General features: G+C 32.3%; 2 protein-coding genes across 2 annotated transcripts; one reads left to right on the top strand and one right to left on the bottom strand.

Moving 5' to 3' along the window:
* Positions 1-822: 822 nt before the first annotated feature.
* On the bottom strand, positions 823-8,149 carry LOC132735409 (methylthioribulose-1-phosphate dehydratase-like; the record flags this gene model as incomplete). Its single annotated transcript, XM_060722351.1, is given in 4 exon segments — positions 823-940; positions 2,664-2,712; positions 3,548-3,642; positions 8,006-8,149. Coding segments are annotated over 4 exon segments (406 nt in total), but the record flags the coding sequence as incomplete, so codon positions are not given.
* Positions 8,150-8,231: 82 nt separating this feature from the next.
* Positions 8,232-18,579, top strand: LOC132735407 (pyruvate dehydrogenase protein X component-like). Its single transcript, XM_060722350.1, has 11 exons — positions 8,232-8,391; positions 11,324-11,401; positions 12,236-12,336; positions 12,928-13,145; positions 13,521-13,613; positions 14,174-14,313; positions 15,059-15,132; positions 16,209-16,346; positions 16,658-16,816; positions 17,211-17,275; positions 17,955-18,579. The coding sequence occupies exons 1-11, from the start codon at positions 8,268-8,270 to the stop codon at positions 18,226-18,228; spliced, it is 1,464 nt and encodes a 487-aa protein (XP_060578333.1). The 5' UTR covers positions 8,232-8,267; the 3' UTR covers positions 18,229-18,579.
* The last annotated feature ends 4,028 nt before the right edge of the window (positions 18,580-22,607 follow it).

Genomic DNA, 22,607 nt, shown 5'->3' with positions numbered 1-22,607 from the left:
TAATATGTGGCGTTAGTGTATGTGAGATATTATTTCGGTATTGTATGAAAAGAAAACATTATACGAACTGAAAATATAAATAAAAATGCTTTTTATTGTTGCTTTAAAATGCTTTGTTAACTATACAATTGAGGGTGAAAACATAACAGCGCATGTACAAGTAGTCCCTAACTGGTGTTTATTGTCAGTTTTTATCCTTCTTTGTCTATAGTGGCAAAATCACGTGAGTGTTAGAATGTTCTTTATCTCATGAAAGTTTAACGTTACAACATGTACAACATGTACAACATGTACAACATGTACAATCTTTCAACATACCTCAACAACCTACATGTATAAAATTACCAGAATCACATAAGTGATACATCTAACAATGGGTAAAAACTTCAATGAATAAGTAATATCATGAATGCAGCACCAAATAATAAGGTCTTGACTAAACAATACCACTAAACTGAAATTACTTTATTCCATATTTTTATCGTCAATTCTGACCTTGCCCAATGAGAAACTGACTATACATCTAAGTAACACATTCCTAAACAAGATAAAATTTTACAGAATGAACTGACATAAATGGCATATTAAATTTAAATAAATTTCTTTTGTGACAATTATTATCAAACAAGAATTGACATCATCAACAGGCAAGCAAATTCTCCAGTTCAAGGCCAGCAGCAGTCTTACACTTGCTACCAAACTTCTCTTATGATAGACAAAAAGTCATACACTCATCAATTCAAATGCAATATCATTCTAATATCAGTAAGTGATTATGAAACTTTCTTACAAAAAATAAGAAAATTTAATCATTTATTTTACCTGCCATGGTATATGCATTCATAAAGAGAGGTGTACATTGACTCTTCTTGAGTTTCTTGGCTGGTGGTGGACCATCTAAATCTTTATCTTCTATAGTTTGCACAAACAAATCTTCACTCTATAAATATAATACAGCTTGTTGTTTACTTTCTATCTTGGTTATAAAAAAGATTGTTACATGAAAAAAAAAATGTTGAATGTAAAATTAACTTTTTAATTAACATCCATTAGGCACTTTGTTGCTAAAATAGTTTCCTATAAAGCAGCATGCCTTGGTGAAAAATTAACCCTCAATTTTTATTCTAAACTATAACCCATTCTTGATGATTAACCGTTATCCATAAGTATATCCAAAATAAGAACATTTCAGGGTGGGGCCAAATTTGACACCAAGGGCTATAATTCGAATTTTTGTAGAGGTCCACTACACAATGTTTCATGCTAAATATCCAAGATTTAATGTTTAAATCTATTTTTGGCCCTTCCAACCCAGATGTTCAATGGAGCAGAATCATTTGAACAATTTCAATAGAGCTTCATGCTAGGAACATCCCAGGAAAATTTCTATAAATTTGACCTTGTGGTTTCAGAGAAATCGTTTTCAAAAAATTGACAACAGACACTTGGATGCCTGACAAATTATGACCACTGAGTGCTCAGGCGAGATTAACTCTATTTCATAGAACTGATTTTACATTGATTGTGTAAGAAGCTATAAGCTTAAAGACAAGTACTCAAAATCCATTCCAGAGTAATGACAATAAAGTTTGTTAGCCAAGGAAACAAAGGCTTGCCTCAGTCAGGTTATGACACAAAGACTTTAGATCCTTACAAAAAAGTCTGACGTGTTAACCATTTAACCATGCTGCCACAAAACTCTCATTCCTAGCTACAGTCATGACCTCCAGGGAAATTTCTATTTTACAAGAAGAACAAAAGCTTTCACAAAAACAGCATAAATGATCATAAAATGCCACGATATACCTTAAACGTCATAAAAGCCTTAACCCATTACCTCATATATACGTGAAACAACGCACTTTCGACCCCCCTCTTTTAGGCCTTAAATAGTGAAAAAATGTCCTATTTGGGCCCCAAACACATGTTTTCGTTTGAGAAATGTTGCTTAAAACAGTGAGCACTTTTTCAGCGCCACCCCCCATCCAAAAGATAGATCAGGGGGTTGCCAGATGTGCCCCTTCTGTTTGGGGGGTTTGAAGGGAGGCGGTAGTCCCCCTCATCACCAAGAAAATTTTGGACTTGTGAGAGGCTAAAAATGACCCCAGGTCGATCATAAGGTAACGTGTAACCAACGCTGAAAAGCCTTTGACTCTATCTCAATCCCCTGAGAAGTTGCAGCCACTTGAAATAAATTTTGATGGAAAAAAATCGAGGCAAATTAGTGATTTTTGGCAATTTTGAGACCTCCCCTTGTTGCCATGGTAACAGGAAATTTAAGACTGAGCAGGTCATTACAAAGGCAATGGTCCAGTCAACATTTGTGCCAAGTTTGATTAGTATTGAAGCATTTTTCATAGTTTCGTAGCAGTTTGAACTTGTAACAGAAGGCTTTTCAATGAAAATGGCCATTTTTCACAATATGCTCATGAGGGAAAAGGTTAAAGGGCAATAACTCAAAATGACTTTAGGTGATCACAACCAGTTTATCAATAATAAAATCTGATATTGATCATATTTTGGAAACCTGGAAATAAACATAAACATATTGCAGGTAAAGAGTGACATTACATACAGTGCACATAGCAAGTTTGTTAATTATTATTTAATACTGATATAAGTTAAACATGTTTATTTTTTGTAAAATAATGCATAAACTTTACATGTATCCTCTCTTTCTGAACTCCTGAAGGTGCAATATATATTCTGTCTCTGAAAATGAAAAAAAAACACTATAGCAATAGAGAATGCTGCAAATATTACCAGTAACTCATGTATTTGGGAACACTCTTCAATTAATGCTTCTCAGAAATTAGTATGATTGTTCATTAAATTTCTAATTAAGTTACCAAACTTGATTAGTTTGTCTATAACAGTAATTAACACATTGTGTTTATAAAACATGGAGACTTGTTTTCCCTCCCTTTCATCTATTTACATTTTTCTCACATGTCTACATTAAAATATTGCTATATGCATGTATAATTAATTATATTAGCTAACTATATTCATGTTATATGTTATTTTGGTTTTGGAGTGATATATGTGGATATATTACCTGCTAAGATTTTATATCACCCAAGCCGTTAGGCGAGGGTGATATTTTATCTTGGCAGGAAATATATCCACATATATCACTCCAAAACCAAAATAATAATTTTATTACCCTTCCCCTGCCGTGTTTAGACCATTTTTTAAAAAATCATTGCTGTTTCAAATGAAACGTCGAAATAAGATTCCCTTTAGGATACCCCTTCATCACATCATGACGTCACATACCGTACGCGCATCACCTCAGTGCATGTTGTTTACAACGTGGGGTACCCAACGGGGAAATTTAGTGTGTATATTACCCGTCTGGCTCGGTTATATCAATTTCTTTCGGGTGATCGATATCCAATCAAAAAGGCGGAAAAAATCTGGAAGGGTAATAAACATGTATATTAAAAATATGTAATTTATCTTTCAATTTAAATCCTGCACAATATGACCTAAACCTTATCAGTAAACTTAAAACACTACATTATAAAGAAACAAGAGCACCTACCCATCCTTTATGCTGATACCCCCCCCTGTCCCTGTCACCCAACCAAGATGGTAAAACTGTTTACATAGATCTGGGATCAATCTTCGTGGATGGTCCTATAAAAAATTCTATATAATGCAAGGTGAGATGACAGTGTTTTACAAATTCTGATTGAAATATCTACAGTAACAGAACCACAAAACATCACATGTTACAGGTAAGTAGAGACATTTATAGATCATGCAGCTGAATATGACAGCAATATTGTCATTATGTCTATATTATCAGTTATAAAAATTTTTGACAGGTTATATGGCCCTATATAAATGGTTGTTTGTAAATATAACCCGAGCTGCTAGGACAGCAGCCATGTAAATAAAACTACATAAATGTCATGATTATCCAATGAAAAGCGACGTTACAAACATGCAGTATTATAATACGTTTCTATATCTGTTATAAACAGAGCTCTGTTTACAACATTATTTTAATACTGATATAATTATACAAGTTGTACATCTGGCAAAATGTTCTTTACAATGCAGTTACAGATAATACTGTATAATGGTTGTGGACCATTCCAGTGTTTACAGTTTTATGCAAATTGGCTGACTAGCTATCCATGTGCTTCACTGGGATAAAAATTTGTCACTGATTGACATGGTTTACACATAAGAACACATGTGTTGTTTGTGAAACTAGTATAACTGTTGTGAAACTGAGTAGATGAATAGGAAAATAGGGCTAATTTTTTTTTAACAGCTAAAAAATACCCTGGGAATGTTCACCATCAAACTTTGCATCTGTTATTCACTAATTTCAATCTGTACTTTTTATGGAAGGATAACTATACTGACAGCTTTTACACTTTTAGTCTTTAAATTGAAGGAATCCTGGCAGGTGTTTGAGGAAAACAAGAGCGATCAGTGATCACATGTGTCGCCTCATGATGGCCAATTTCATGTTGGGACAAGTTTTGTGACAGACGGACAAACAGACGGACAGTGCACAACTAGACTTGGTACTGATCATTCCAGTAAAGTTTGGATAAAGTTGCACAAGTAGTTAATGAGGAGTAGTCCGGACAAGCTTTTGTGTATCTGGCAACACACAGAAAAAAAACACCTTTTTATCAAAGGGCCATAACTCTGCCAAAAATCATTCAACCGGAAAACCCGTGCAATATGCGCAAGGACTTGAGCTACAGATCAATCCTGTAAAGTTTCATTGAAATTGCATTAGTGGTATAAGAGAAGTAGTCCGGACAAACTTTAAAAATAAAAATTATTAAAGGGCCATAACTCTGACAAAAATCATTGAACCGGAAAATGCTGACAATATGCACAACTAGACTTGGTACTGACATTCCTGTAAAGTTTGGATGAAATTGCACCAGTAGTTTATGAGGAGTAGTCCGGACAAGTTTTGTGACGGACAGACAGACGGACGTTCTCACAGTACAGTAATTATGTGGCTACTCTTTTGTTCTCTCTATTGTTCTTTTTAGCCACCCAAAAGAAAATAGCCACATAAAAGCATTACGGAATGAATGACATCAAAGAGAAAGAACAGTTACCTATTGTCCCTCTAGCCACATAATTACTCTCCTGTGAGTGCGGACAGACAGACGACGGAGAAGTGATCCCTATATGTCGCCACTACTACGTAGAGGCGACACAAAAATGAAATGGAGAAAACACTGTGATACAAAAATCATTATCATATCAAACACTATTTTTTAAACTCAGGTGGAGGGGAATTTCTGGGGGAAAAAACTACATGTATTTATGTATGGGTAAGAGTTTGTATTAAGACGACCGTAGGGAGTCTTATCGAACTCTTACCCATATAACTGCAAATCGGCTCTTACAACTCGATATCAGATAAAAATATAGGAAGTGTCACCTCTTTAATTAAGCATAACATTATTTTTCCCCAGCAGTCACGTACAAACAAGGATGGGGTCCAATTACTTAATCTGGCATGTAAAACAATGAGTTTTCAACAATACCTAGGATTGTAAATGCAATTCATTCCTGTCATATGAAACAAAATAATGTTTTGCTTACTTTTTCTAGAAAATATAAACAGTCATCAATTAATAATTGACATTTTTCTTAGAGTTAAAAGGATATCAAAAATTTACTGTGTTCTCATTTGTCTCCACGTGCATTATCTATGTAATAAATTTGAATGTATCCTCACATTGCTACAGTGTTATCAGCCTTTTTAGAAACACCTGACCTGGCTAATTAAAATATGCCAATCACAATTTTCACTATCAGCACTGGTTTCTTCATGAAAAAGCGGCTACACTAATTACTGCCGAGTAAGAGCCGATTTGCAGTTATAAGGGATTACTTGTCAAATTCTGGCTCCCTGTTAGCCCTTAACCCATTACTTCATATACACGCCTTTTAACGCCTTTTTCACCCCCCCCCCCTTTTTTGTTGTCTTAAATGATGAAAAAATGCCTTATTTAGGCCCCAAACACTTATTTTTGTTTGAGAAATGTTGTTAAAAAAAGTGACCTCTTTTTTGGCGCGGCCCCACAACCAAAAGATACATCAGGGGGTTGCCAGAAGGGGGATGTGCCCCCTTCTGTTTGGGGGGGTTTGAAGTGGGGCGGGGTCCCCCTCATCGCCAAGAAAATTTTGGACTTGTGAGAGGCTGTAAATGACCCCAGATTGATCATAAGGTAACGTGTAACCAACGCTGAAAAGCATTTGACTCTATCTCAATCCATTGAGAAGTTGCAGCACTTTGAAATCAATTTTGATGGAAAAAATCAGCGCAAAATAGTGATTTTTGGCAATTTTGAGATGTCCCCTCGTTGCCATGGTAACAGAAAATCTAAGCCTGAGCATGTTGTTGCAAGGGCAATGGTCCAGTCAGCATTTGTGCCAAGTTTGATTAGTGTTGAAGCAGTTTTTATAGTATTATAGCAATTTGAACTTGTTACGGGAGACTTTTCAATGAAAACAGCCATTTTTCACAAAATGCTCATGAAGTAATGGGTTAAACATTGATTTGGTAATACTTTTGTACATGTGAAGCTCTTGTCCTTTCACATTTCATTATCAGATGTGAGCATATCACAATGTCAAGTTTGAAATAAATGTACTTTTATCATTCTTATGAATGACTTGAAATGTGTGTCAAAAGTTTAAAATCTAGATTTTACACCTAAAACTTGTAAACTTTACTTGAGCACTCTTTATAAACATGATAAAATGTTACAGTAACTCATTCTAATGTCTCATGATTACGTAGTGATCAAATAAACCCAAAACTTCTGATAAGGTCAACTGCGTACATTTGCTATCTGTAATAATAATAAGAATAATACAAATAATAATACAAATAATAATAATAATAACAAAAATTAATAATAATGATAATAAACACTTTATTTCATGAAGGTAACATATTAAGAAATACATATCTTATTTACAATATGGCCTTCAATTAAACAAGATTGAGAAATTCACAAATATGTACACACATATCAAAAACATAAACAACAACCATTCAAATTGACAGACACATGCAATAATCAGATTCATTTAAATTGTATATCAAGTAAATGTTTTGGGTTTTTTATTTCTTTTAAAAGCATATAGAGTCGAATACTCTTTAATATATAGTATAAAGGTAAATTATTCCATACTTGCATAGCATTATTTCTAAAAGTTCTTATAACATATTTTGTATTAGATCTTACATGTATTATGTTTATATTCGTAGATCTAGTGGATACAGGAAGGGTGCACTTGGCATGCTAAAACTAGTTACCCAGTTCTTGCCTCTATTAATTTATCATAATTTAAGTCACATTTATTTTTTTAATATCTTCTTTTTTTTAAGTATAGATCCTCCAGTAATTAACATTAATATTAGCTTTGTAACTTCAATTTATCACAACATGTCTGTAAGTTTATTGCTACTTTTAATTTCTAGCACATTGCTGCACTCATACCCATGTAAATCTACATACAAAAAATAATATAAAAGGGTGTGATGCAGAAACAATTGTATGTTCCAGATGGTTATATAATAACATAAATTGAACTAAATTTTAGTTGACAGCATTTTAATGACTGGCAGAAGCAAAACTTATAAACCTCAAAAATTGTGGATTTTTTTTATTAGTTACAGTAGGCAACAACTGGATATATTGTCTAATAATAATATATTTTTGAATTATAAAATATCTTCAACCTGTTCAAAATAATATATAAACTAAAATAGAAATTTCAAATTAAAAAGTTTAAAATCAATACCATAAAATTTGCATTTTACCATGTAATAATCTGGAAATGGAAAAATGTTGATCTATATTGATAGATCATTGGGAGATCCGTAGAAAGCAATGTCCACACACCCCAAGTGTCTGTGGTCTTTCAAATAAACTTTCAGCTTTACATAGATCTAGTATGCTTAGATTAGTGCTGTACTCATATTTAAAAGAAATTTTACCTCTGGCAATCCGTTCATCTTTGCACGAGTTGCTAGTAACGGTGAACAGTTAAATTGATAAAGTTGGTTAAATTGATAAGCCGGACACATATAACACGTGTATCTAGCGATAACAGCAAAACAATTCCGAATGAACGTAAACATAGACTGGTTTAAATTTTGGCAAGTTCTGCAAACGCTTGTTGAATGCCTTTTTCTTTCGCTACTGCTATGAACAAGCGTTTGTGCACAGAGATATTTGCAACAGTCTGCATTAGCCAAAATGGCGTCTGCTGTGTTGAAAATTGGCCGGGTCATTAGAAAAAATGTATTTTTATCAAAGATAAAGAACCCAGGAACATCATTTTTGCGACATGAACAATTTCACAAATGTCCACCAAAGTCAGGTACATGCTTGCCAAAATCATACTTGTGTCCTGTCTATGTAGGGTTTTAAAAGTTGTTAAGTCCTTGACCTCGAAAGTTTGCTTATTAAAGTTATTTTTGACATGAAACCCAAAACATGTTTGAAGAATATTCACTGCATATTATGAAAAATTGATTTTGTTTTTGATACTCGTGCAAAATCATTCACACACCGATGCAAACAATTTTCATAATTGCAGGCCTTGGGGTGCAATATTCACCCCTCACTGGCCTCAGACAGGTCATTTTTGCAGAGCAGACACTTCACTCTCCTTTTTATGAAATCTGATTGAGACACTGTCATTTTTATGCACAGAAAATTTATCGACAACACTGTTGCTAGTTTGAGTCAATTTAAACAGTTAAAATCAGTAGATCTAAATATTTTTCAGTTCTTCAAAAAATCTTGTCGCAATCAAAAATTATTTATTGACAGCTCTCCGAATGCATACCAGTAGCTTATTATTAATATGCAATTAGGCAAAGCCTGTGAACGGGGAAGTCCATAAAAAATGCCTTTCATTTTACTGTTTTAAAGGTGTCATTCGGTATTTCATGCACCGCTTCCGTTTTCACTCGGAACACTTATTATGCATCCGAAAAGTTGAGATTTGTTCCGTTATCGGAATACCCTGCCTATTATCATTGAGTTACATTGTAAATGGCGGCGTCTGACTAGAATTGACACTGAAATTTCATTGATAGGTATAGAATTCTATATATTTTTTAATTGTTTTTTATTTGATTTTCTTTTAAATATACACGTGTAGTCTATAGCCGGGCAAGCCAAAGCCTGGCCCCGCTTCGCAGGCCAGTTCTTTGACTTTCCCGTATTAATTTGTATGGTAAACTATTAGAGGGGTTGCCCAGTTACTATTAAAAATGGTAGATTTAAAACCTGATTACCATTGTGAGAGAAATTAAGTAGGATTACAATGTATGTGTCTCCAGTTCTTTATTGAAATCTTGGGAATTTGTTTAAAAAAAACACATATATTTATCATGTAAAGTGGGCTGTTTCTTCCTTTCTTTGCTAGTTATCGCTCCCAAGACCTTATGGGGCAGGGTCTGTGTAGAAAAATGCAATTTGTGGTTGGAATTGAAAAAAGAAATCACCTGTTCAAATAATAACTTGATGTCTCTTTGACAAGTCTAATTAGTTGGACTAGGGTCAGGCACTTTTTCTGGATTGATCCATCCCTATCAACTAACAAAAATCAAACTCTAACATTTATCACAGATGGGACATCCATCTCAGTCTATGCGAAAGACTTCTGAGTTTTACTGGACAGTAGGTCCTGTAAACTGAAATTTTTTACTGGACCAAACATGATTTTACTGGACCGAAAAAAACCTGATTGGTATAGCATTTTGAGTCACTTGATAAGTGTCAGCAGTCAAAAAATTTGTGTACAAAAAGAAAATTATATTATCAACAAAGTGAAGTTATCTTTTTTCACCACAATCAAAATGTAAACATAAATATTGTTATACATGTATTCAATGGATTTTGCTATTTAAACTTTAATTGCATACAGACTATATACTAGCAAAATGAGAGGGTAAATTTCAGCAAAAGTCTGGCATATGTAAACAGAACTATATATATCGGTAATTTAGTGAAGTTGACAGATTAATTGTTCTATGATTTTGGTACCTTCACAGTATAGTTTAATTTTTGTCAACATCTTGGACGATCTTTCATAGCTAAACACCAGTTGAGCACACGTGTAATTAAGCATTACTCTAAGTCTGTGGATTAAAGACGTAAATTGTTCCAATTAATACACTGACACTTTCATCTGTGTAAACAAACTAATAGCGGGTGACCTTTCACATCTGGGCCGCTTATGTAATTTACACGGCCGCTTATTGACTTTTAATTGTACTAGTTGTCGGATATTTTTATCTTACGTAGTTAAATTATGAGAATGCATAACAGTTGACAAGCATTGCACGAGCTTATATTGTGTAATGACAACATTTTGATATGTTTTGAATTAAGGTAAATGATCGGCCTTTGCAAAATGTTGAATGTACGGTTTTAATAAAACCTTAATTTTTTACTGGACCGTCGGGCTGTCAATACATATATTTTTATCGGACCTTCTGATTTTTTACCGGTCAGGGCCGACGGTCCGACGGTCTTTCGGAAAGACTGCCATCTTAATGATAAAACTTAATTTAAACCATTTAAATTTATCCATTTCTAGAAGAAAAATCCCAGTTACTATCAAGTCTCAATAAAGTAATTTAAAAGATAGTTCAGCTAATTGTGATATGCATTGAGATATTGTGCTATTTTATATATGGGCAATATCTCCCCTTTACTTATTAATATTAGCTACGAAAATATAAGACAATATATTCAGTTGTCACATATGGTAGAAGCGAGATTCTGACCCAGAACAAAATAACTCAGAATCTAGCTTATGCATGTCAAAATATTTTGAATAAAAGTAAAGATTGCAGACTCGAAAACACATTTTTATCCAACCAATAGAGAAGAGTTCCTGGCATTGCAATTGTGCCAACATATCATTTTGTAAAACATTATTCAATAATCATCAATGTTCTGGTTCAGAAAGCAAAACTGTAGAATGCTGGGAATTTATGCTCTAAATTCTACATGCATGCATAAAAATTGAAGACTGTGGGTACATATAAAAGGTCAAAGTAAGGATCTATCAATGGTCGAGTGTGCTGTCTTATTGACAGCTCTTGCATTTTTTTCTTATGGATTTTCTTCATACTTGCACACCAAACTGATCTTAACTTTTATGAATGAAACTATTTTCCAAATACAATTACTGGCTACTGCATTAAACGTGTAATATGTAAATTACCTTAGTTAGGATTGTTGTAAAAAATTGATTTTGCCAATTTTTAATTATCATATTTTCATTGTTTCAGCTGCCAGTCAGATTTTAATGCCGTCCCTGTCACCAACAATGTCAGAGGGAACCATAGTAAAATGGTACAAAAAGGAAGGTAATTTACTTAGTGCTAACAAAAACATTTTTTAACATCCTAACATAATTAAATGTATATTTGTTATAAAACAAATATTGCATGGACTTTAGTATATAAAATTTGTTATATTTCATAAAATAGGAAGAAAAAATTAGTGTCTTAAAGGGCTAGAAAGTTTTTTAAAGCCACTCATCCTGCTGGTAAAGTCTACTCATATGTAGTGATTTTTTGTTGTTGCAATTTTCAAAACAACCTGTGGCTTTCTGAAGGGGAAAATGTAGCACAATAAATCAGAAAAGGGGGAAAACCTGAAATCAAATCAAATGGAATTTACCCACACATGTTTGATAAAATTTTCAATTGCAATTTAACATGCATGGTACATAGCAGAGGCTATCTATAGAGACAGCTTACTGTCTTTCAGTCAGTTAGATTTATCAACTAGCTGATATATCAGCTGCTGTTAAGTCATGGTTCTGAAGAAAAATCTGAATGTGCACAGGGCATTTTAGGGGAAAATATATCAATAGACTTTTTAGGGGAAAATATACCTATTCTGGGCTAGAGAAAACAGCCTTTATTCAGCTGTAAAATATAGGGAAAACAATCACTGTCATTGTCATAGGGTAGTAATCATTAATAAATAAAATATGAATAAAATACTGGTTGTTGCTTTTAATCTTTAATCCTTATATGCAAAAGGGGGTTTCGTAATAGGTCAAACATATTTCTCTTTTCACATCAACTTGTACTTTGCCTCAGTCATTCAAGTCTCGCAGTGCCCAATGTATATGCTCCCTTTTAAAACACATTGTATATAATATAAACATGTTTATTTTCAATATTTTACAGGAGATACTATAAATGCTGGAGATGTTTTGTGTGATGTACAAACTGACAAAGCTGTTGTTTCTTTTGATACTGAAGAAGAAGGAATCATGGCAAAAATAATTGTAATTTTCAAACTTTTGTATTATTATTTAACTATATGCCAAATGATATGAAGTTGAGCTTGTAGACATGAATGAAGCCAGCCAGTTTTGAAATTGTTACAATGAAATTTTTTTCCAAAATCAGTCATTAAAGATCACCATTTAATTTTATCTTGAACACATATAATGCATAATTACCTTTATTGAGACAAAACCTAAAACCAGAAATCTTCTTGTTTTCTTAGATTGGTCTTGATACTTAGACAATATTTAGTTTTCTACATTGTATGTAATAGTAAGACCCTTATAAGGAAATATAAACAATTTAAACAGCTCAAAAGATAAGACTGTAGCTGTCCAAGATGTTTATTTTCTTCTTATTACCTTCTAATTAACTAAACTTTTGACCTACTACTGTACACATGCATAGTGTTTGTCCAGATCAAAGAAATAAATAAACAGTTAAATAAATGCTGTTTTAGACAATTTATGTGAAATAGGCTGTCAAAAAAATTCATATTGATCATCAATGATGCCTACTTTTTGGAAGGAAAAAAAGGGGAAGGATTTTAAAAAAAGATAACAGATATTATAAAACGTTTGTATTATCAGAAACCTGAGAATTCGACTGAAGTGAAGATCGGAACACTGATTGCTATCATGGTAGAGGAAGGAGATGATTGGCAGAATGTTGAAATACCGGCTGAAACTGAACCGCCAGCCGAACAGACTGCTCAAACCTCCGCCGCCTCCAGTCCAAGCCCGAGTACTGCCCCTAGCCCAACTACACAAAGCCCAGTGGCTGTACCACAAGATTTACATGCTCATGGGTAAAACATTTATAACATTAAATTTAATGATTATTTTCATTGGCTGACACAGTGCTCAAGAGTTTAATACAGAATTTATTATAGAGAAAAAGATATTCCTCTATTCTGTTACTGATATCACATTTATTCTGCTTTTACTTAATTTTAACAGTTCAAATTGTTGGGACAAGTCACAGCTGACAACAGATAACTGATTTAACAATTCTTGTAATTATGATGAGGATCTAAATTTCTAATATTGGTCTCTGGCTATTTTTATATTTTAAATAGAAGCACACAAGCATTTCTGTAATAGATTATCATAGTTACAAAATTGCATTCATATTTATATCATTATAATGACACAAATGTACTATTATTATTTATCTGTAATAGTATTGGACCATCTGTGAGAAAGTTAGTGGAGGAATATGCAGTCCCTGTTAATAAAATAAGTGGATCAGGACCACATAATAGAATAACAAAGGGGTGAGTTGGTGTACATAGAGAGAAAGAAATCAGACTGGAGCTTTTATCTTATAATGTGTTTCATTATCATACCTTTATCATGTTAAATATCTTAAATAGACTTGTCCATCTTTCATTCTTAACAAAACCATTCATCATTTTTAGAGTTTATTTAAAGATTTATACTGACTGAGTAGTGAATAGTGTTGACAGTGATCAGATGGTACAGATTTGTTGGCTGATCTTATTCTAAACTGTTTGCACCATGGGTACATTCAGACTTGGTAGCTGCTAGCATGCTAAGAGTTAAAGAGAAGCATTGAATGCAAAAAAGTTTTATTTTCAGATTAGAGGAAGTAATGCTATGCAAAATGTGCTATGAAATATTTTTGTCGTGAAAATTTCTGATCTGCAGGAAGATTTCTACATCTAACTTCTATGTAGTGAAGCATTAGATTACAATGCTGGATTACATTTGTTTTATAAGACATGGAAAAAAAGAATGTGCAAGATTTTTACATAGTAGGAAAAAGTGAAAAATAAACCAGTAAATTTTTAATGATTTTAAATGTGTATTACAGAGACGTTGTTAAGTACATAAAGTCAAACAATCTACAGAGACAGTCGTTGTCTGTGGAGCCTGTATCAGGGGAAATAACTCCAGCAGTAGCATCTACACCATCTACAGGCAGTTATATCCCATCTATTATACCAGAACTTGGTAAGTATATCTGTGATCTGATTGATCTGAATAACATATGTATGGTATCTATCTTACACTTGCATGTTTTGTTAGCTGAAGTAGATTCAGGATGTTTAAGGTTATAAGCAGTAAACATTTATTTCTTTTGTGGGGCAGGGTCAAAATATTGGGATAAATTATGTACATGTGTACCATTCCATTCATGCCTGAAATATAAGATTTTTTCTCCTTTATTCTCTTTTTCAGTGATAGGAATCTTTTATTTGTCTTGGAATGTTAGATTTTTCATAAAACTGTTTAAATATGTATTACAATCCCTGTCATTCTTTTATGAGACAAAATATTAAAATGGGGTAAAATACAATTGTAAAAACCCAACCCTACATTATACATAGAAGAAAAATCCCCCTTTTAACAGGTCTGCGCACTTTTTTTTCCTCTCTTGTATGGGTCATGACCCCTTAAACAACAAAATGATAACAGCAACTAAAATATGTAGGGGTTGAGCACAAAGCATGCATACTTGCAAAACAAAAATCAAAATCTTAAAAAACAACCTGCAAAATTGTGCAAGTAACAAATAGTAATATCTCATTTGTTGATAAGTTGACTTTTGTGCTATATATGGCATTAATATTGTCATGAAAAAAAAATTACAAGTTGCAAATTCTGTTAATGTCATTAAGTTTATATGAGAAAAATGTTGGCTGGCCTTTGTAAAAATTGACTACCTTCTATTACAATTCTTTTATTGAATTTGTAGATGGTGAAGAATTTATTGATATACCAAACTCTGGAATGAGAAGCACTATAGCAAAGAGATTAACACTATCAAAGGTTGGTACAATCATTCTTATATACATTTTATATAGATCAAAACTGAATTATAATACACATTATCAGGAGTTGTCGACATAAGAGTTTCTCATTATTACAGGTATCTGTATCCAGTTTACAGGGGCATCTGTGACTGAGTGCTTAAGGTCGTTGACTTCAAACCACTTGCCCCTCAACTCTGTGGGTTTGAATTCGATAGGGACTTTTGATTCTTTCATGTGAGGAAGCTATACAGCTAGCTTATGGAATGTTGGTGGTTCTACTCAGGTGCCCGTCCGTACCTGAAATAATGTATGGAAGGGCATCTGAGGTCTTCCTCCACCAGTAAAGCTAGAATGTCCTATACTGTGTCTGTGTGACATAAAACCCAAGCAAACAAACATATCCAATTTACAGTATACAGTGAGAGTGAATACAGAGATATAAAGTTAACACTTGCAGGTTTTCAATCATAATGATACTTAATGTTTTTGTTTCTGATTTTCATGTTATTATTTCTGATATTGTATGATTTGTTACAATATACTGCCCATTTATTCAGATTATTAGTATTACACATGAAAACATATGAAGTACTCATATGCTGTCTTGTCTTCTAGATGTGGGAGCATTTCTTTGTATGCTGTAAACTTTAATGTCAATTTGTCAATTGGATTTCTTTATTTTTGGACCATATGAATTGTAAAACTTTCAATCTAATTAACTGGAGCTCCACTCAGTTTAAAACCTTTTAATCAGTATAGACTTTACTTATATGTATGGTTATTGAAACTTAGATTGATAATATCTGTCATATGTTGCGGTTCAGATCAGAATATCCATCTCAACGGGACCAGCTCATTTGTCGGTAACAAGGCTTGCCTCATTACCGCCCACGGGCTGGTTCCTGAGGAATGGATATTCCGATCCGAATTGCAAACACATCAGATATTTTTTCTTGCATATTCTACCATATTCCATTGAAACACCAGTCTGTATGCAAGAAAAATGTTACAATGCAGTAGCTATGAATCTCTACATGTAATATATTAGGTTAACTGCTTGTGTCAGCACTGATGTTTATATTTAACTTTCAGACAACCATCCCACATTCATATGCTACAATGAATTGTAATGTTGGTCCTGTAACAAAACTTCGCAAACAGCTAAAACAAGAAGACGTTAAAGTTTCGGTCAACGATTTTATCATAAAATCTGCAGCACTCGCACTACAGGTAATAGTTGCAATCTCTTTACATACCTGTTAAACTTTATATGTATTTGTAATGAAGTTTCCAGGCTAATTTTGTCTTTTCACACTTAAATTCATAATTTGTGTAAAGATTTATTGTAATTTTCAAAGATAAAGGGGCATCACTCTATACTGCTTTTGAAATTTTTATCAAACATTATGTTGTTTGTTGTCAGTTTTTGTGTTGTTGCTTTTTAAACCAAAGAAAAAGGATTATTTTAGTAAAATGGGTGTGATTGAGTTTTCAACACTTCTTATGCCATGCTTGTTCATTGATATATTTGATATTTTCAGAGAGTGCCTCAAGTGAATACTGTATGGGAAAATGATAGCCCTAGTTCTTTACTAAATGTTGACATCTCAGTTGCCGTGGCAACAGATAATGGACTTATTACACCTATAGTTAAAAATACTCCTCATTTAGCAGTAGATGAAATATCAGCTACAGTGAAAGTAAGTTGTGATACAGCCTGTTATATTACTGAATTTAATGATTTAGCATAATTAATTAATGAAAATAAACAAGATCTTAGGCTTTAAGCTAAAACATTGTAGAATATTTCTTGAATCCAATGTCTACTCATGTATGCATTTTGTCTGTTTTTACAGAGAATCTGTTTAAAAAGATATTATAAATTTTGACATGATGTTTTTTTGCAGTTTTATTTCAGCATTTTCATTAATGTACTTATATGTTGTTCGTCAAACCTAAAATTGACCTATGTTAATTATCTATGCATTATTATGATGTATTTTAAAATAAATAATGTGGTAATGGTAATTTACTATATCACTGATAGCAATGATAATATATTTTTGATGTAAGACATTTGTATTTTCATTTCAGGACCTGGCTGAGAGAGCTAGAGCAAATAAATTACAGCTTCATGAGTTCCAGGGTGGCTCTTTTACGTAAGTGAAACATTACTTAAATACAAAGTTTAAATTTTAAATGGTATTCTTTCTTGTTTTAATTGAGACATTGAAACATTGTATTTATTTCAACTTTTTTTTATTACACTTGTTAAGAAATATATGTATTAGTTATAGGATTGATCAGTTGTTATATTAAAAATAAGTAAACATATATTAAAGATAAGTTGTAGACATTATAAAGGACTGGAGGTAAAGTTGTATTTCCTTAACTTTCGCTGACTACCATGAATCCCCATGTCTAATAAATTCTATCATTTTTATCTCTCAAAAACCTTTTAGTTTTGGTATCTTGATACAATTTAAAAAAGATACTCATTTGTTGTTTACATTTTGCTACTATTATGACACATTACTACACATTCAACTTTCTTCAGTAGTTAAAGATCTAGTATGCTCTGAATCCATAATTAAAACATTATTTACCACATGTTTGACATTTCTAAAGTATTAAAAATGTATATATTTCTGAGGGAAAATGTGCCTTAGTTAATAGACAATTGTCTTTGTAAGCTTACAGAAAGGCCATGGTTTAAGATATATAGAATTATACATTAAGTAGTTAAATAGAAATTTACTACCTATTAGCATAATAGTCATGCCTGTTCTTTGTTGTATTTGTTTTTCAACTAAAGCTAAACTTTACCTTGTATTTCAGGATCTCAAACCTCGGTATGTTTGGTATTGGAGAATTTTCTGCAGTCATAAACCCACCACAGACGGCCATTATGGCAGTTGGTTCATCACGTGTTGTTTTGGGCCAGGATGGAAAGCCCGAATCTCAGATGACAGTAACTTTATCTTACGATGCTCGTGTAATTGACGACGCAGAGGCGTCACAATTTCTAGAAGTTTTTAGAGACATTATTGAAAATCCAGAATTAATGTTAAGTGGACGACCAGCTTCTAAAAGATCAAACCCTTTAATGTGATACTGATACTAACATTGTTAGTCTAGATAATGAATTATTTCAATTATACCGGTTAAGTTATTATGCATGTTTTTGTACAGATATTTGAATTAAGCAAATGTCAGATTGTGGTAATATGAATTTCATGACATCATTCTAAATGTTAAAGAAATATTCAACAAGTGACAGTATTATAGATGAGGATGTATAACTTGGTAACTGTTGTATTTGAGATTCAGATACATACAGATGTTTACTGTTTAATAGAATAGCAAAGAAATTGAACATGTAGTTGTTATAAGGATTACATGTATATAATTACTTTGAATTATGTGTCAGACTCGAACTTAAGGTTTGTTAATATATAAAGACAATTGAGCAATAAGTTTTTTTTATGCCCCCGCCATGTAATGGCCGGGGCATATAGTGTTACCCTGTTCCGTCATTCCGTCCTTCCATCCTTCCGTCATTCTGTCATTCCGTCATCATCAGTTTCCGTTCATTATCTTAAGAATGGTTGCACACATTCAACTCAAATTTGACATATGGATATGTCATGACAAAATACAGGTCAAGTTAGAATTTGGTCATGGTTCGATGATTTTTGGCAGAGTTATGCCCCTTTTACTTTGAAAATAATATGAATTTTTCAGTTTCCGTTCATTATCTCCCCAACAGTACAACACATTCAACTCAACTTGAAATATGGATATGTCATGAGAAAATACAGGTCAAGTTCGAATTTGGTCATGGTTCGATGATTTTTGGCAGAGTTATGCCCCTTTTACTTTGAAAATAATATGAAATTTTCAGTTTCCGTTCATTATCTCCCCATAGGTACAACACCTTCAACTAAAACTTGACATATGGATGCGTCAAAAGAATGCGCAGGTCAAGTTCAAATTTGGTCATGGTTCAATGATTTTTGGCAGAGTTATGCCCCTTTCACTTTGAAAGTAATATGAAATTTTCAGTTTCCGTTTGTTATCTCCCCAATGGTACAACACATTCAACTCAAATTTGACATATGGATATGTTTTTGGAATGCCCAGGCCAAGTTGGAATTTGGTCATGGTTCAATGATTTTTGGCAGAGTTATGCCCCTTTCACTTTGAAAATAATATGAAATTTACAGTTTCCGTTCATTATCTACCCAACAGTGTTACATATTCTACTTAAATTTGACATATGGATATGTCAAAGGAATGGACAGGTCAAGTTGGAATTTGGTCATGGTTTGATGATTTTTTTGCAGAGTTATGTCCCTTTCACTTTGAAAATAATATACATACATCTTAGAAATAAGCAGTTTAAGTTTGAATTTGGTTGTGGTTCAATGATTTTAGACAAACTTATCTTTCCTGAATGTTGGAAAAAAATTTTGAACTTTCAGTTTCAGCACTCGTACTTTTAGCCATTATTTTGGCTACAAATATGCAATATGCTATTTTTAAAAGGTTAAGACTGAATAATTTCAGTGCCTTGAACATTGTATGAAAATGGTTTGTGTTAACATTGAAAAGTTTTAAGGGCTTTGAACTTAAAATGAAAAAAATAATTAATGCACCATCTGAAATTTTGGCTGCATGCGGGGGCATCCGTGGCATGATGACACATTTCTAGTTTAACAAATATGTTAGTAGATGAGTGACTTTGTCAAAACTACAAATATTGTAGCAGTGATTGTGCAATATGTAAAGTGCATGATTCAGTATGCAAAGTGATAGATTTCTCTAAACTATATATATAAACTATAAAGAACTGACTACTTTCCGATGCTGGTTGATTTAATACAAAAATTGAATATTTTAATTTTAACAGTGAAGATTTTTTTAGTAATTCAATTTTGTGTGTGTTTTACAGTTAAGGAAGTTTGCATTTTTCACAAATTGAAATTAAAAAATCAAACAAGGAAATCATTGTTAAAAAAGATAAAAGTGTCAAGCAGCTGAAGCATTGTTTTACAGAGACATTTGCAAACTTAAAAAATAAATGTTTTAGTTTTATATTAAGTTTTGAAATTTTCAGCATTTTAATACATTATCTTGTTACATGTGAGTTATTTCAGATCTGACTATCATTATCTTCATAGCTGATACTTGAAATTTTGTTTATTGAAACATTAAAATATAAACAAGAATGTTTCCTTTGATGTTTTAATGACTTTTTATGTTGTTAGATAATTTCCACTTGTTTAAGTGTGATTGTTGTTTATAAAGATAAAATAAAATATGAAAATAGATAATAATTATTATTAACTTGTTTTTTCGTGGACCCTCCATGTTGAGAGCTTGACATTTACTAACAAAATTGAACAAGAATTTCAGTGTTTTCCTGTTCATGTAAGATACCCTTTGAGGATGTATGTTTTCTTATAAATATAATGATATTTGTGTATTGTTAAAAATTTCACAAACTGGTTGGAAAAACAATATGTGTCTGATTCTATGTTTTAATCTATAGTTGTATAGCATGCTCGCAGAAGAAGGATGGTTGTTTTTTGAAATTATATAATCAGAGAGGTACCTGTTGTTTCCCCTCACCAGTTGAAGCTGGAAGGTCACCATATGATTGTCATGACAACTTAATTCAAGGAAACTAACTGTTCTTAACTCAAATACAAGATACAAGAAGCTTTAAGTTGGTTACATCTTATTAAAAACATTAGCTAAGAAGTTATTTACTGACAATAACAAAGACCATGAAACATATTATCGCACCAACTTCTTGTTCTTACAGCAATCTAAACCAGTGTTTTTTCAGTATAATGCTGAAGTCAAACTAAGAACCCCAATGTTATTTTTGACAATTTTGCAAATTTCTGTTAGCTGTCACACCCGCGTCCTATTGTGTGCTTTTCCAGCATGTTTATGGCATTTATACTGCATTTACATGGCGTCTTGTGCATGTTTAAAATAGTCATCATTACTCTGTGTCCTGAGGTGTTGATTGCATCCTTACGGTGACTTCACTCGTTCTCAACTGAACCCTGCTGTATCCAAGGCTTTTCTACTGCGTCCTAGGGCTGATATGACTCGGGTATAACATACATGTATAACAAATTTGAAAAGTAAAAATATACATTTATTGTATGTGGCTTGGGCATGAATGAAAGCAGTAAATTTTAAGAAAAATATGCAGTGACATGTACAGTACATATTGTAGGGGTGTAACAGCTGTAATGTAATAGAAATATCATAACATAAAGGGAGCTGATGATTGAATTGTAATAAAATAAAAACAATAAAAAATTTAGAACAAGTTAACATCTATAGTTACTAAATATTTACTAAAAGATTGTTAATCAACTTAAAGTAAGAGTAGCAAATAAAGTAAAAACTGCACATAAAAAAAATAAAGCAAAAAGGACAAGAGGTAATTAAATACTTTTATTTCCTCCAGAATTAAAGAGCATGAACATATATACAAATTATATTACAAACATATATGCAATATCAGAAGAAAAAAAAGCAGATACATTATATATAACATTGGACATGGTGAATATAAAAAGGAATTGCATGCACAATCTTAATGATGGAAAAAAAATAATTAAAAAAAAAAAACAAAGAAAAAAACATAAAAAAACAACAACAAAAAAACAATTGGGACAGCAACGATATACTGGATCAAACCAATCCAAAGTTTGAAAAGGCAACTAATGTACAGTATTTAAGGTAGTACACCCCTAATGCACTATCTCCACTATGAAGAGTATTCAAATAGGCTAGAATCACTGTAAAGTGTATTTAAACTGAGGGATGTGGGTTCAAAGTTCAAACCCCAGAATGGGCAACTTTTTTTCTTTCTTTTTTCCTTTTTAACATTTTTTATTTATCTCTCAGATCCCAATGGAAAAAAAGTGTTTCATTTTAATTATATTATTATTGTAGGTATTTATTTACTAAATAATGCCAAATTTAATAGCAAATAACACCAGATATTTTCAAAGTTTAATAAAATAAAAACTACACGGTAAAAGTATTTTATAATTTGCAATACCAACCTATATGTTTTTTAGAAAATTTAGGCAAACTTTGAAAACAGCCCCTCATTGTTGAAAATTTTAGGAATATTTTAAGTAAGGCTATTTACATAGGGAAATGGTCAAAAAGTGTTAAAAGTGGGTGGGTAGGGTTACTATTTTATACATATTAAAAACATTTCGTTTAAAAACAATCATTTTGCTTGTTTAATTTGTTACCTTAATATCATTATTTGTTTCTTAACAATGAGCGATAGTAAAACATTTTTTCATAATGATAATAAAATAGATTATTCAGAGTTTCCTCATTTTTGAAAAAAAGCCCTTCTAATGGCAAAGTTCTTGTTCAGAAAAATGTCCATAACTCATAAACCACACGGTAAATTTTGTTTAAATTTTGCATACAGGTGACATT

Source organism: Ruditapes philippinarum, unplaced genomic scaffold (assembly GCF_026571515.1).
Source record: "Ruditapes philippinarum isolate M1 unplaced genomic scaffold, ASM2657151v2 ctg1659_1_1_1_1, whole genome shotgun sequence".
NCBI lineage: Eukaryota > Metazoa > Mollusca > Bivalvia > Venerida > Veneridae > Ruditapes > Ruditapes philippinarum.
The sequence above is the reverse complement of the archived record's forward strand: the minus strand, read 5'-3'. Positions and strand labels throughout refer to the sequence as shown.

Bases quoted from the DNA above. Each gene is read 5' to 3' on its own strand.
- LOC132735407 (XM_060722350.1), top strand. From the start codon at position 8,268: ATGGCGTCTGCTGTGTTGAAAATTGGCCGGGTCATTAGAAAAAATGTA. The intron at 12,337-12,927 runs GTAATTTTCAAA...TTGTATTATCAG, and splicing joins GAATCATGGCAAAAATAATT to AAACCTGAGAATTCGACTGA. The intron at 16,817-17,210 runs GTAAGTTGTGAT...TTTTCATTTCAG, and splicing joins AAATATCAGCTACAGTGAAA to GACCTGGCTGAGAGAGCTAG.